We start from the raw sequence: 12418 nt of genomic DNA, 5'->3' as shown, positions 1-12418 counted from the left end.
TTGAAGAAAATGTTTATATTACCGTCAAAACGTTGTTTGCAAAAAGTTCTCAGTTCATTCCGCATGAAACCAGGCATTAATGCTGAAATATTACTCGGTGAAAATTTACTTTAAAAACGCACATTACGCAAGTGTGTGACCTTCGTCGATCAGCATATGACTGCAAGAGCCTATAATTTCTGTTAGATTGTTGAAAAATGTCAAAATAAACCACTTGACAAATCACTCAATAGTACTAGAAAAAAAAGACCTAGTAAATTTGTTATTTGATGAAGTGTCATTAGCACCTGGGATGGTGTATAATGACTTTTTAAATGAAATTATTGGTTTCCCAGATGACGGCATAAAAAAAACAAAGGATATTGCGGATCGTGCCCTTGTTTTTATGATAAAGGGCATTAAAAGTAAAACAAAACAACCCATACTATTTACATTTACAAAAAGTGGTATAAAGAAGCAAGACTTAAAAGATTTGTTATTAGAAACCATTAAAAATATTAACAGTACAGGACTAAAGGTGGTTTCAACAATATGTGACCAGTGTCCTACAAATGTTGCCATGATAAAAGAACTAAGAGAAGAAACACAAAAAAAATATGCTGTTGAAGGAAAACGTTTATAAGACTACAGTTTAGGGGTCGGTGAAGAATCTGCCATTTATTGGCTAATATTCCAAATGTACATTCAATATAGCGGCGGGCACGGGATAGTCGATAATTAAAATTAGTCTTTACATTATTCAAGTTTCTCCCAGCATACGGTCGCATCATATGTTCCGATAGTGAAAACGCCTCATCACCCACTAAAACGAACGGCATTGATTGGCCATTTTCTTTGATGGGGTTATTGCTCGGAATATCGAGATCATTATTTAAAAGCCTATGATAAAATACAGAGTCTTTGTAAATTGACGAATCACTGCATTTGCCGTATGCTCCAATATCTACGTAAAGAAATTTATAATTTACATCACATATTGCAAGTAACACGATTGAAAAATAATTATTGTAATTGTAATAAAGAGATCCCGAATGTTGTGGTTTGATAACTCTAATGTGCCTGCCGTCGATGGCTCCAATGCAATTAGGAAATTGGGCGTATTTTTGAAAACCTTCAGCCGTTTGAATCCACTTATCTCTGGTCAATTGTGGCATCACAATTGGTTTTAATATCTCCCATATTGCTTCACAAACATCAAATACTATTTCCGATACTGTAGGAAGCCCTATACGGTATTCATGACTTATATGAGATAAAGAACACCCAGTAGCCAAATACCTGAAAATAAAATTCACATTAATAAACATAATATTAGTTTTGTAATATGTAATACATTTATTTATTGATTTACAGGCATTACTCTCCAAAAAAGATGGAAAAACCTTAGAGACTGTTTCACAAGAGAGCTGCGCCGTCTTAAAGATGTCAAAAGTGGTTCTGCTGCAAAACGTAAATCACAATACACCTATCAGCCCTTTCACACGACAGTCCAGTTTTTTACAGGATCCCGTTTTCTACAGGATCCCGTTTGATGGCGAATGTGTTTATATGCTAGCTTTTCTACAGGATCCCGTTTGATGGCGAATGTGTTTATATGCTAGCGTTCACACGAGCATCCCGCATGCGGGATCCTGCAAAAAACCGATCCGGTCGAATTGTGCCATTCGGTTTTGTCACTAGGAACTGGATCCGTAGTCCAGTAAAAAGCGGGATCCCGTTTAATCACACATATACGAGGGTGCGTTTTTAAGTTCGCGGAATGAGAGGGTTGTGGGGGGAGGATTACGCCCATTAGGTAGTAACGTGTTCAGTGACTCATAATTAGTATAAATACGAGATTTCATTGCAATTAGATAATTAGTCTTTGAGTTATCGTCAATCAAGCAACAAAATCGGGAGTGAAAAGTGAAATATGGAAAAAATCTAATATCGTACCGTTATAAAGTTCCTTACCAAGCAAGGAAAAACAGTTGCGACCATAATGAATGAGATGTCATTGGTTTACGGTGACTCTTGTCAAGGAAAAACCATGGTGTACAAGTGGCACAATTTATTTAAACAAGGTAGGGAACCCATTGAAGAGGATCCGAGGCCGGGCAGGAGTATCGAGGTGACCACGCCAGAACTTATCCAAAAAGTTGAAAAAAATGTACTGGAAGATGCTCGACTAAAGAAGAAACAACTCGCAGAAATGGTTGGAGTATCCGATACAATCATTTTTAGAATTCTTCATGATCATTTTGGCATGACTAAGGTCAGTGCAAGATGGGTGCCGAGAATGCTCACGCCGCCCGAAAAACAACAGCGCGTAGAGTGTACACGTGCATTTTTGAACCTCTGTAATGAAGACAAGGATGATGTATTGAGTCGAATTTTTACTGGAGACGAAACTTGGGTTCATCATTATGAACCTGAGTCGAAACAAGATTCCATGCAGTGGCATAAAAAGGGCGCAGCACCCCCTAAGAAGTTTAAGGTGTCACAGTCAGCTGGGAAAATCATTGCAACGGTCTTTTGCGACTCGGAAGGATTATTATTAATCGACTATAAAGATAAAGGTGTTTCTATAACCGGGGAATACTACGCTTCAATATTAAAGCGACTTCAAGAAGCCATTAAGGAGAAAAGATGGGGAAAATTGACGAAAGGTGTGTTGCTTTTGCACGACAACGCGCCCGTTCACAAGAGCTTGCGATGGCTGCCCTGCATAAGGTGGGCTTCGATATTTTAGAACACCCACCCTACAGCCCAGACCTGACCCCGAGTGATTATTAACCGTTTCTAAAAATGAAAAAAGAGCTACGGGGTAAAAAATTTACCACCGATGATGAAGTCAAGGAGGCAGTTTCGGCGTATTTTATAGACAAAAAGAAATCTTTTTTTTATGATGGTATTAATAAATTAATTGAAAGATCTGAAACATGTATTCGTCTTGCAGATAAATATATTGAAAAGGAAAAATAATTTGGTTTTTTTATTTCCACTCCTTATCCCCCATTCCGCGAATATAAAAACGCCCCCTCGTATTTCAATAGCAATCTTCACACGGCTTCCTGCATGCGGTTTTTTGCTGGACACTGTTTTTAGCGGGATAGTGGAGTGGTGGCAGCCCCCGCCCCGCGCCCGCCGCGTCACCCGCACATGTGTAGCGCTCGCGCATTGCTCTTTTGCGCGGCGCCGAGATTGCTGTGTTTCGTCGAAAAATGTCGCAAACAAATATTGATCCCGAACTTCTTATTACACTAATTGAAATTAGGCCTATATTATGGGATAAAACGCTGGAAAATTATAAAGATAACAACTTGCGAACTGCAGCATGGCGCGAAGTTTGCATTGTTTTGAGAGAAGACTTTCAAGAACTTGAGGAAAAAGAAAGACAAAGCTATGGTAAGTTTTTATATTTATTTCGTTTATCCTTGTATTGCTTCGTCTTGCCAAGGTACAGCTCCCACTTCAGAAACAAAATAATTTGTGAACTCTGTTCGTATTGTGTTAGCACAGCGTCCACCTCGTGTATTTGGCTCATTACGTACGTTTTCCAAAGATATCGTTGAATCGTTGCTGTCAATGTTCGCATATGAACTTTCATTATGCATGATATAGTTATGAAGCACGGCGCAAGTTTTAACTATCGAGATAGCTGTACTGGTGCTTACGTCCAATGGACGATGAAATATTCGCCATTTATTTGCCAATATTCCAAACGCGCACTCCACATAACGTCTGGCTCTTGTTAATCGATAGTCAAATATCCTTTTATTTTTATCTAAATGAGTTCCTCCATAGGGTCTCAACAGATTATAATGCAAACCAAATGCTTCATCACCCACTATCACAAATGGAACACGTGATTCCAAACCTGTAAAGAGAGGACGAGCTTCTGGTAAATCTAAACTGCCATCATTTAATCTTTTCCAGAAAGTAGATTCTTTGAATATAGAGGAGTCGCATTCTTTGCCATAAGAGCCTACGCTGATATAGGTGAATCTATAATTCGAATCCACTACCGCTAGCAATACAATGGAAAAAAAATTCTTGTAATTCATGTACATAGAACCGCTGTGACTTGGTTTCTTCATTCTTATGTGCTAAATATAAAAATAAATAAATCTGGATCTGCTGCAGTTAATACCAAAAAATACTGTTATCACGACCAGTTGTTGTTTTTAAAAAAAAATATGGATCCGGCTGAAACACAAGACAGTGGCGGTAACAAAGCTGCAGATATTGAAGAGGGTGATACGGAAAATCCTATCCAAAATGAAGAAAGTGAAAATGAACCTATTATCGGAAGTCCAGGACAAGGAAATCCTGCAGGTGGTGCTAAACGACTTAAGAGAAGTGTACTACCAAGGCAGAGACTTTCTGTAATGGATCAAAAAATGGCGAGTTTCATTGATCACCAGATGAAAAGTCAGCCGAATACGCAGAATGAAGATCGTAACTTGTCATTTTTTAAAAGTTTACTTCCTACACTAGCTTCACTCAACGATGATCAAATATTACAATTTCAAGCAGGTGTTATAAGTTTGTTGCAAAATATAAAAAGCCGCAATTTTAACCAATGGTCCTCTCAACAACCATCTACTTTTAACAACTCTTATCAATCAGCAGGTTATTTCACACCGCATTACAGCGTTCAGTCATCGCCATCTGCACAATCAGTTGAATTGCAGAGCTCTGATTTTCCGGATTTCACTAATATTTAATTAATATTAACGATCATCTTGTGAAAATATCATACATACATAACTTATTGTGTTTGGTAATAAATATTAAACTTTAAATATGTATTTCATTCTTACCTTAAACATATTGCTAACTTTTCTTCAGGTGTGATGCTTTTTCTCATATTTGTATCATGTTTTTTTAAATCTTCATTCACCCTTTTTAAAAGATCGTCAAATGTGGTCATACTCATTCTAAAATAATTGAAAAATTTTGACTCATCTCTTCTCAAATCGCTCATAAGATTCCGAAAAATACCCAAATTCGAGCGTTGTGTCAGAATAGGATGAACCCAGAATCTTCTATTTCGCTGCCGACGCCGATAATACCAATAGAAAATTAGGAAAGTATTTACGTCCATTTCACCTGATAACCGGCGTAGGAATGGTAAAAAAACAGGATGCAACCGTGTTCATACGGCAGTCTAGTTTTGCGGAACCAGCTTTTTACTGAATCCTGCAAAACTGAACTGCCATGTGAACACAGCGTCCAGTTTAGCAGGATACCGTAAAAAGCCGATCCTGCAAAACTGGACTGCCGTGTGAAAGGGGTGTATTTCAACCAATTACTGTTTTTGAAATCAGTGCTGGACACAAACGCAACAGAAAATAGTCTCGAAGAGGCAAGTCAAGAAAATAAAAGTGCAAGATCTTCTGATCTTGAGACTCAACAGTCTGCATCAAAGTCGCTTAGAACAAAAAGAAGAAAAAAATGCCAAACGAAGAATCCGATACAGACCCTCTAATTTCAGTTCTGCAAAAGACCATAGCGACTACACAGAATGATTCAAATTGTGACAGACTGTTTCTTTTATCCCTCCTCGAAAGATTTCAAACAATCCCTGCTGCAATGAAGACCAAAGCGAAAATGGAAATCATGGAAATTATAGAAAAATACCAACCGAACTGTACACCTACAACAGCGCGCATAAACTATTCAAGTAATTTCAATACTCTTAACGACCAAGAATATGACCCTAATCGACCGAGTTATTCAGGTTATTCTACTACCAACAGGATATCAGATGATTCAAATTACAGCGATAATCATACTCATTATTCTGATATTTCTCAAAATTCAGAAATGATAGACCTATTTCCCAATTTCAATGATTAATTGTTCACAATTGCCATTTTTTAAGTTATGAAAATACAAATAATTTGATTATCTACTTCAGTTTTTTAATATTTAAAAACATGTTATAAGCAAGCCCTTTTCCTCTCCTTTTCAAAGTCGTAAAATAGAATACTACTGAACAATAGTTCATAATTTTTTTAAAGTGGCAAAACCTTGGTCAATGAATTTTACAGGTTGTTGTGAAAAACACAACAGTGGTGGTTTAGGGCGATTCAGAAACGAGTCTTGTATAATTCAAATTTACAAAAAAATCCATTTAGCAGTTTAAGTAAAAAAAGGCCCTATCACATTATTTTTATTTTTCCTGTACACAATACTCCATTCCGAAACACCCTTTAAAATATATCACGTATTTTTTAAACATTCTGTATTTAAAAAAGAAAAAGCTTACCTTATTGTTATTACTAATTTTTCTTCTGCTGGAATGCATTTCCGATAGTTGTTACCAGTTCCAGTAATTTTTGGTTTTATTGTATCCAGTAACAGGTTAAAAGTATTCGTTGACATTCTCATGTAATTAAAGAATCTCTTCTCATACATTTTTAAATCCAAAAAATAAGTATAATATAATCCTTTAGTCTTTCTCTCGCAAAGTAATGGATGCACCCAAAACTGTCTTTTACGTGAAATCTTCCGTTTTCGTTTTCGTAGTAAATACACAAGCACAGTTAGCGTGATTATCTTCTGCACGTCCATCTTGACACACCCTTGGAAGTCGACTGCAAATTTTTCGGCCGTCCACATGTCGCGCTTGCCTACGCAACGGCGACCATGGCCGCGGCGGCCTGGCCGCGTCTATGGTCGCCAGTGCGTAGGAGGCCGAATATGTAAATACAAAAGGTAACACTGTCCCTTCGAAAAGTATAAACACAGATATACCATGTAAATGTGCACAGAAATGCCATGATAAAATTAATTCTGAACAGCAAAAAGAACTCTTTAATAGATTTTATGCTATGGAAAATTTTGATTTGCAGTCATCTTACATCTTTTCATTAGTGAAAGTGTTACCTAAAAAGAGATCCTCTATTTCCACGAATGGCCAACAAACTGATTCTAGACGCTCCAATACCAGGGTGTATACCAGAGGCGGATTAAAGCTAGACAGCGCCCTAGGCAAACATCGCATAGGCGCCCCTAATTTGTTTTTGGTGCCGCAGCCTACATAGGGCCACATTAGCGCTCCCGTCTCGTGGCGCCCCTGTGTAACCTGGCGCCCTAGGCACTTGCCTAGTTTGCCTTAGGGATAATACGCCTCTGTGTATACAATGCCGAATTCTGAAGGATTGTCCACTACGGTATGTAAGGAATTCTTCAAAAAAATATTTGCAGTATCTGATGGAAGACTATCCAGAGTTTTAAAAAGGAAACTGTCCATTCCTACACCACCCATTGATGCAAGGGGAAGGCATGCCCCTGTCAATAAGACAAGTGAAGAAAAGATTCAACGCGTCAAAGAATTCATTGATAAATTCCCGAAGTATGAATCACATTACACACTACACAAGAGCACGAACAGAAGATTCTTAGCGCCGGATCTAAGTTTGCCGAAAATGTATGCTCTTTACTGTAATGATACTCCAGAGTCAGAAAGGGTTTCAGATTTTATGTTCAGAAAAGTATTTAATCAACACTTCAACCTATCATTTCATGCCCCTATATCTGATTCTTGCAAAAAATGTGACAACCTTAAAATTAAGATAGATGCAGCTAGTTCACAAGAAGCAAAAGAACAATTTGAGTTACAGAAAAAGGTACACCTTGCAAAAGCTGACTCAGCAAAAGACAATTACAAAATAGATAAAAATCTTGCTAAAGAAGATACAGACGTTACTGTAATCGTATTTGACCTCATGAAAACATTACCTACTCCAGTAATATCAACTGGAGTGTGTTATTATAAAAGGCAGCTATGGACATACAACTTAGGCATACATGATGCTGCAACTGACATTGCGACGATGTGTGTATGGGACGAAACAGTAGCTTCGAGAGGGCCTCAGGAAATACGGTCTTGTTTATTGCGTTACATAAAAGAAAACGTCAAGACTAAAACATTGATCTTATATTCTGACCAATGTGGTGGCCAGAACAGAAATATAAAAATGGCTTTATATTAAATGTCTTTGTCAATATATTACTAGTCATCCAAACTATGTTGTAGAAAAAATAGACCATAAATTTTTTGTAAGTGGTCATTCTTACTTGGCATGTGATCAAGACTTCGGATTGATTGAAAAACAGAAAAAATCTTTAAGGATATTTTTATACCGGACGATTGGATTAAAGTTATAAAAGCTGCAAGAAAGAAGAATGCTTTTAAAATTATGAAAATGACAACAGATGATTTTGTTTCAACGAAAAAACTTGAAAATAATATTACCAATCGGAAGGTCACTGCAGAGAAATCAAAAGTAAAGTGGCTGAGTATTCAGTGGCTTCTTTACCACAAGATCCACCCATTTTCAATATTTTTTAAATATTCAAATAATCCTGAGGTCTTATTTGAAAACGTTAACATTAAGAAAAGGAATTCCATCAATATTGCTGACTTGGAGCTAGACCTTCTTTATCCCTTGGGAAAACAAATTAGCGTGGAGAAGAAAAAGGACTTGATAGAACTTCTGCAATACATTCCCCCAGTATATCATGACTTTTATAATAACATAAAAGCAAATGCATCAGCACCGAACGATCTGTATGTGGGAGAGGAAGAAGTGGATAGTGATTGAGTGAGCAAGAAATGTTTAAAATTTAATTATCTTTACAATAATAGACACCCCTACTTCACTCAATCACCTGCTGAGTGATAAAGTGTGGTAAGGATGTCTATCTTAATTATTTTTTTCTTAATTAATAAATAGTTTGGCTTAACTGCTTAATTTTTTCTTCAATACACCCGAAACCCCAAATGCCAGAGTGGCCTAACTGAAAATAATTTTATGGATATGATGACTAGAGTTAGTAAAATCATTAAAAGTTAAGGAATATTACATAATAAGAAAGTAAGACCGCAAATAATGTCATAATATATTTATTTACTAAAGTTAAAATTATTTTAAATCAGGGCTCACTGTTTTTCCTTAATACTGTAATTTTTTGTTTAATAAGTTAGGCTGCTCTGGCTCTCATGGCCTCATATGGAGTGTGATAAAAATATGGGTTTAGTGAAATCCAAAACACGAGCTGAACTTCCACAGGAATGGACCCAAATTTTTAAAGATGCACGCTCCAAACCTAGTCCATTCAAAGTCATAGAGGTGGATACATCTTATTTCAGATCATGGACTAGCCATTTGGATACAATTTATGCCAAAAAGTCCTCTTTTCCTTCACGGCCAATAAAAGTTTTGAAAATTGATAAGGCTACCCCCAAAATTGGCTTCCGTTCTACTTATAATGGGCCTTGGGAATCTGCATGCATTAGTGGAAGGAAGAAGAAAACAAAGAGCAGCATTGTACAAAACAATGAATTTGTTTTGCCTGGAAGGTTGTATACAGAGAAGTTACCAATTTCTCAAGAAAAATTTAATGATCTTCAACATTTAAAAAAGTTTTGTTCTCCTGCTAGCATTTTGTATTACACAAATTTACCCCATAATTAAAATGTCATGGTAAATTTTAATACTTTGTTTCATTTTACCTTATTATAAATCAATAACATTTTTTGTGATAACCATTTCAATAATATACAAAAAGGAGCTCAATGCGACAATGAACACCTTCTTTCCAGTTACATTTGGGACTTTGGCAATGAAAACTTAAAGTTTTTAATAACTAAGTTAATGTAAAAAAAAAATATCAGCAATTGAGAAATATATGTGGGGTTCATTGTGTACATGATTAAATATGATATTCTATGTACTTTTTATGAGAAAATTGAGATTTTAGGTCTAATTACTTGATTACTCAAAACAATGAGAATGTTAATGAGCGCCTTCTTTTCCTGTGCCCTTCAATTTTATTCTGGGAAAGTTGATAGTGGAACAGAAGAGAACTTAGGCGCTAGAGTAATATTAGATTTATGTGAATCTTTGCCAAGCAACACATTGGTAGCATTTGACAATTTTTTCACCAGCCTTCCATTATTGGAGATTTTATTTGAGAAACATATTTATAGTGTTGGAACCATAAGAATAAACCGCAAGGGTTTACCAGATGTATTGACAGCAAAAAATCTAAACAGTGAAGAGAGAAAGGAAACAGTCCTGAAACCGGGAGAATTTATATACCAGGGTGATGGACCAGTAACTGTTATCAAATGGAAAGATACAAAAGATGTTTTTGTTGCAACTAAGTACTGCATTCAATCCTCGAGCTGTGGAAATGATTGAGCGGAAACAAAAAGATGGTACCAAAAAAAAAAAAAATGTTTTGTCCTCTTTCAATCAAGAAGAACACTGAGTTTATGGGAGGAGTTGATCACTTTGATCACTTTAGAGCTTCATACCCACTTGGGCGCAAATCTCGCAAGAATTGGCATCGACTTTTTTGGTTTTTGCTGGAAGATTGTTTATATGACAACTCATTCGGAACGGCGAAATACTCATAAAGAATTTCGTCTGCGATTAGGCCGGGGCCTAATAAATAATTTTACGTCACGAAAAAAAATTGCTCCAGTATTCAAAACCAAAAAAGGGGGTGCCTTAAGAAATAAAAAAGAAGACATCTGAAGAACGAGAGAAAGTTAAAAATAAAAAGAAAATAACAAAAACTGTAAGTAACAAAAGAAAGAGAATTGAATCATCTAGTTCATCAGCAGAAGAAAATGATACCCTATCAAGAAAGTGACCAAGATTTAGAGTTGTCTGAAGACGACCAGATAAACTGCCCAAAACTCACTACTGAATCACTAGAGTCAGATGAAAATATTCCTCTAAAAGACCTATCCTTGCAGTCACTAAAGAAAAATACATATGTTATAATTAAATACGAAGGAGAATACTTTCCCGGGTTGATTAAAAATATTGATAACAATACTTACGAAATAAGTACAATGGTTCTATCAAGAGGAAATATATTTCGGTGGCCCGACACCTTAGATCAAATTTGGTATAATAGGGAAGCTATAATGGAAAAAAATCAAAAGCCTAAAACTATCAACAATAGGGGCTTTTTTAAAGTACCTGAAATGGAAAAATATTTACCATTTATATGTTAAGTTTTCAATTGCAATACATTCTTATTTATTATAGTAAGAAGATGTTACTTTTTGGGAGGTTTTATAACTATATATTATTTGTTACAATATTTTTAGACAGATATTTATCAATAGTTATATCTCTGTGAAAACTCAGAGAAGACATAGATCTCCGTTGAATAAGAATGTTTTGAATTTGTAATTTCTATTTTTAACCTTTAAAAAGGTTTATTTCAACTTATTTGTGTAAGAAGACAACGTTAGATTGTTCATAATGCAAAATAACGTGATTTTTGTGAAATAATAGTAGTGAAAGACATTTAAGTTCGAGTCTTATTATGTCCTAATTGTTTTTTATTAATGATTGTGCGAAGATGTTTTATTTTGTTTAAAGTTGGTTTAAGACGAAATGATGATTTTTATAGCGGTTTTCTAATGTTGACTACAAATCGAAGACTGATATTGTTAGTAATGTTCGATTATTTTTATTTTTTATTAATAACATAGTTGGCCGGATTGCGTAAAGAGAAGCATTTCGTTAATAACGAATACTTTTGTCTTTTACTTGATTACTTATTTGTATTTCGATAACTACCTTGTTGTTCAAACTACTATTGTACTGTTGTTGTATTACCTACTGTCCATTAATGGATGTTCATAATTAGATTATGTCAATAATTGGGTGTCCTACACTGGATTATTACTGTCCATTGCTGGTGTCTAAGTAGGGGTATTGTTTTTTTGTAATATTTTATTGTACTGAGTATTAAACGGAAATTAAACATTGAATACTGATTAAGAAAAGAGCTTTTCAGTTACCTCCAAATTCCAAAGAATATCTAATGTAAAATTAAAAAACTACAAAGCGAAAACGAAAAAAAATTGCTTATACTGTCCATGATTGGTGACTTTACCTTACTGCATTCAATCCTCGAGCTGTGGAAATGATTGAGCGGAAACAAAAAGATGGTACCAAAAAAAAAAAATGTTTTGTCCTCTTTCAATCAAGAAGTACACTGAGTTTATGGGAGGAGTTGATCACTTTGTTCACTTTAGAGCTTCATACCCACTTGGGCGCAAATCTCGCAAGAATTGGCATCGACTTTTATGGTTTTTGCTGGAAGATTGTTTATATGACAACTCATTCGGAACGGCCAAATACTCATAAAGAATTTCGTCTGCGATTAGGCCGGGGCCTAATAAATAATTTTACGTCACGAAAAAAAATTGCTCCAGTATTCAAAACCAAAAAAGGTGGTGCCACTGCAGTACCTCTGCCGTGGTATAACTAAAATGCCGTTAACCAACATCTGGTCGATTTTCACTTTTTGATGCCATATTAATGAGAAAAAGATCTATCTATCGATCTGTGTTGTCAAATTTTCATTATCTTTAATAGTTTCGGAAATAATA

The 12418-nt window shown here is 35.6% G+C and overlaps 1 protein-coding gene across 1 annotated transcript; it reads right to left on the bottom strand.

Moving 5' to 3' along the window:
• Window positions 1-262: 262 nt before the first annotated feature.
• On the bottom strand, window positions 263-8622 carry LOC126911109 (uncharacterized). Its single transcript, XM_050696280.1, has 2 exons — window positions 6257-8622; window positions 263-1278 (listed from the first exon to the last, which is right to left on the bottom strand). The coding sequence occupies exons 1-2, from the start codon at window positions 6607-6609 to the stop codon at window positions 546-548; spliced, it is 1086 nt and encodes a 361-aa protein (XP_050552237.1). The 5' UTR covers window positions 6610-8622; the 3' UTR covers window positions 263-545.
• Between the last annotated feature and the right edge of the window lie 3796 nt (window positions 8623-12418).

Source organism: Spodoptera frugiperda, chromosome 10, assembly GCF_023101765.2.
Source record: "Spodoptera frugiperda isolate SF20-4 chromosome 10, AGI-APGP_CSIRO_Sfru_2.0, whole genome shotgun sequence".
NCBI lineage: Eukaryota > Metazoa > Arthropoda > Insecta > Lepidoptera > Noctuidae > Spodoptera > Spodoptera frugiperda.
This window is presented reverse-complemented; position numbering and strand designations above follow the sequence as displayed.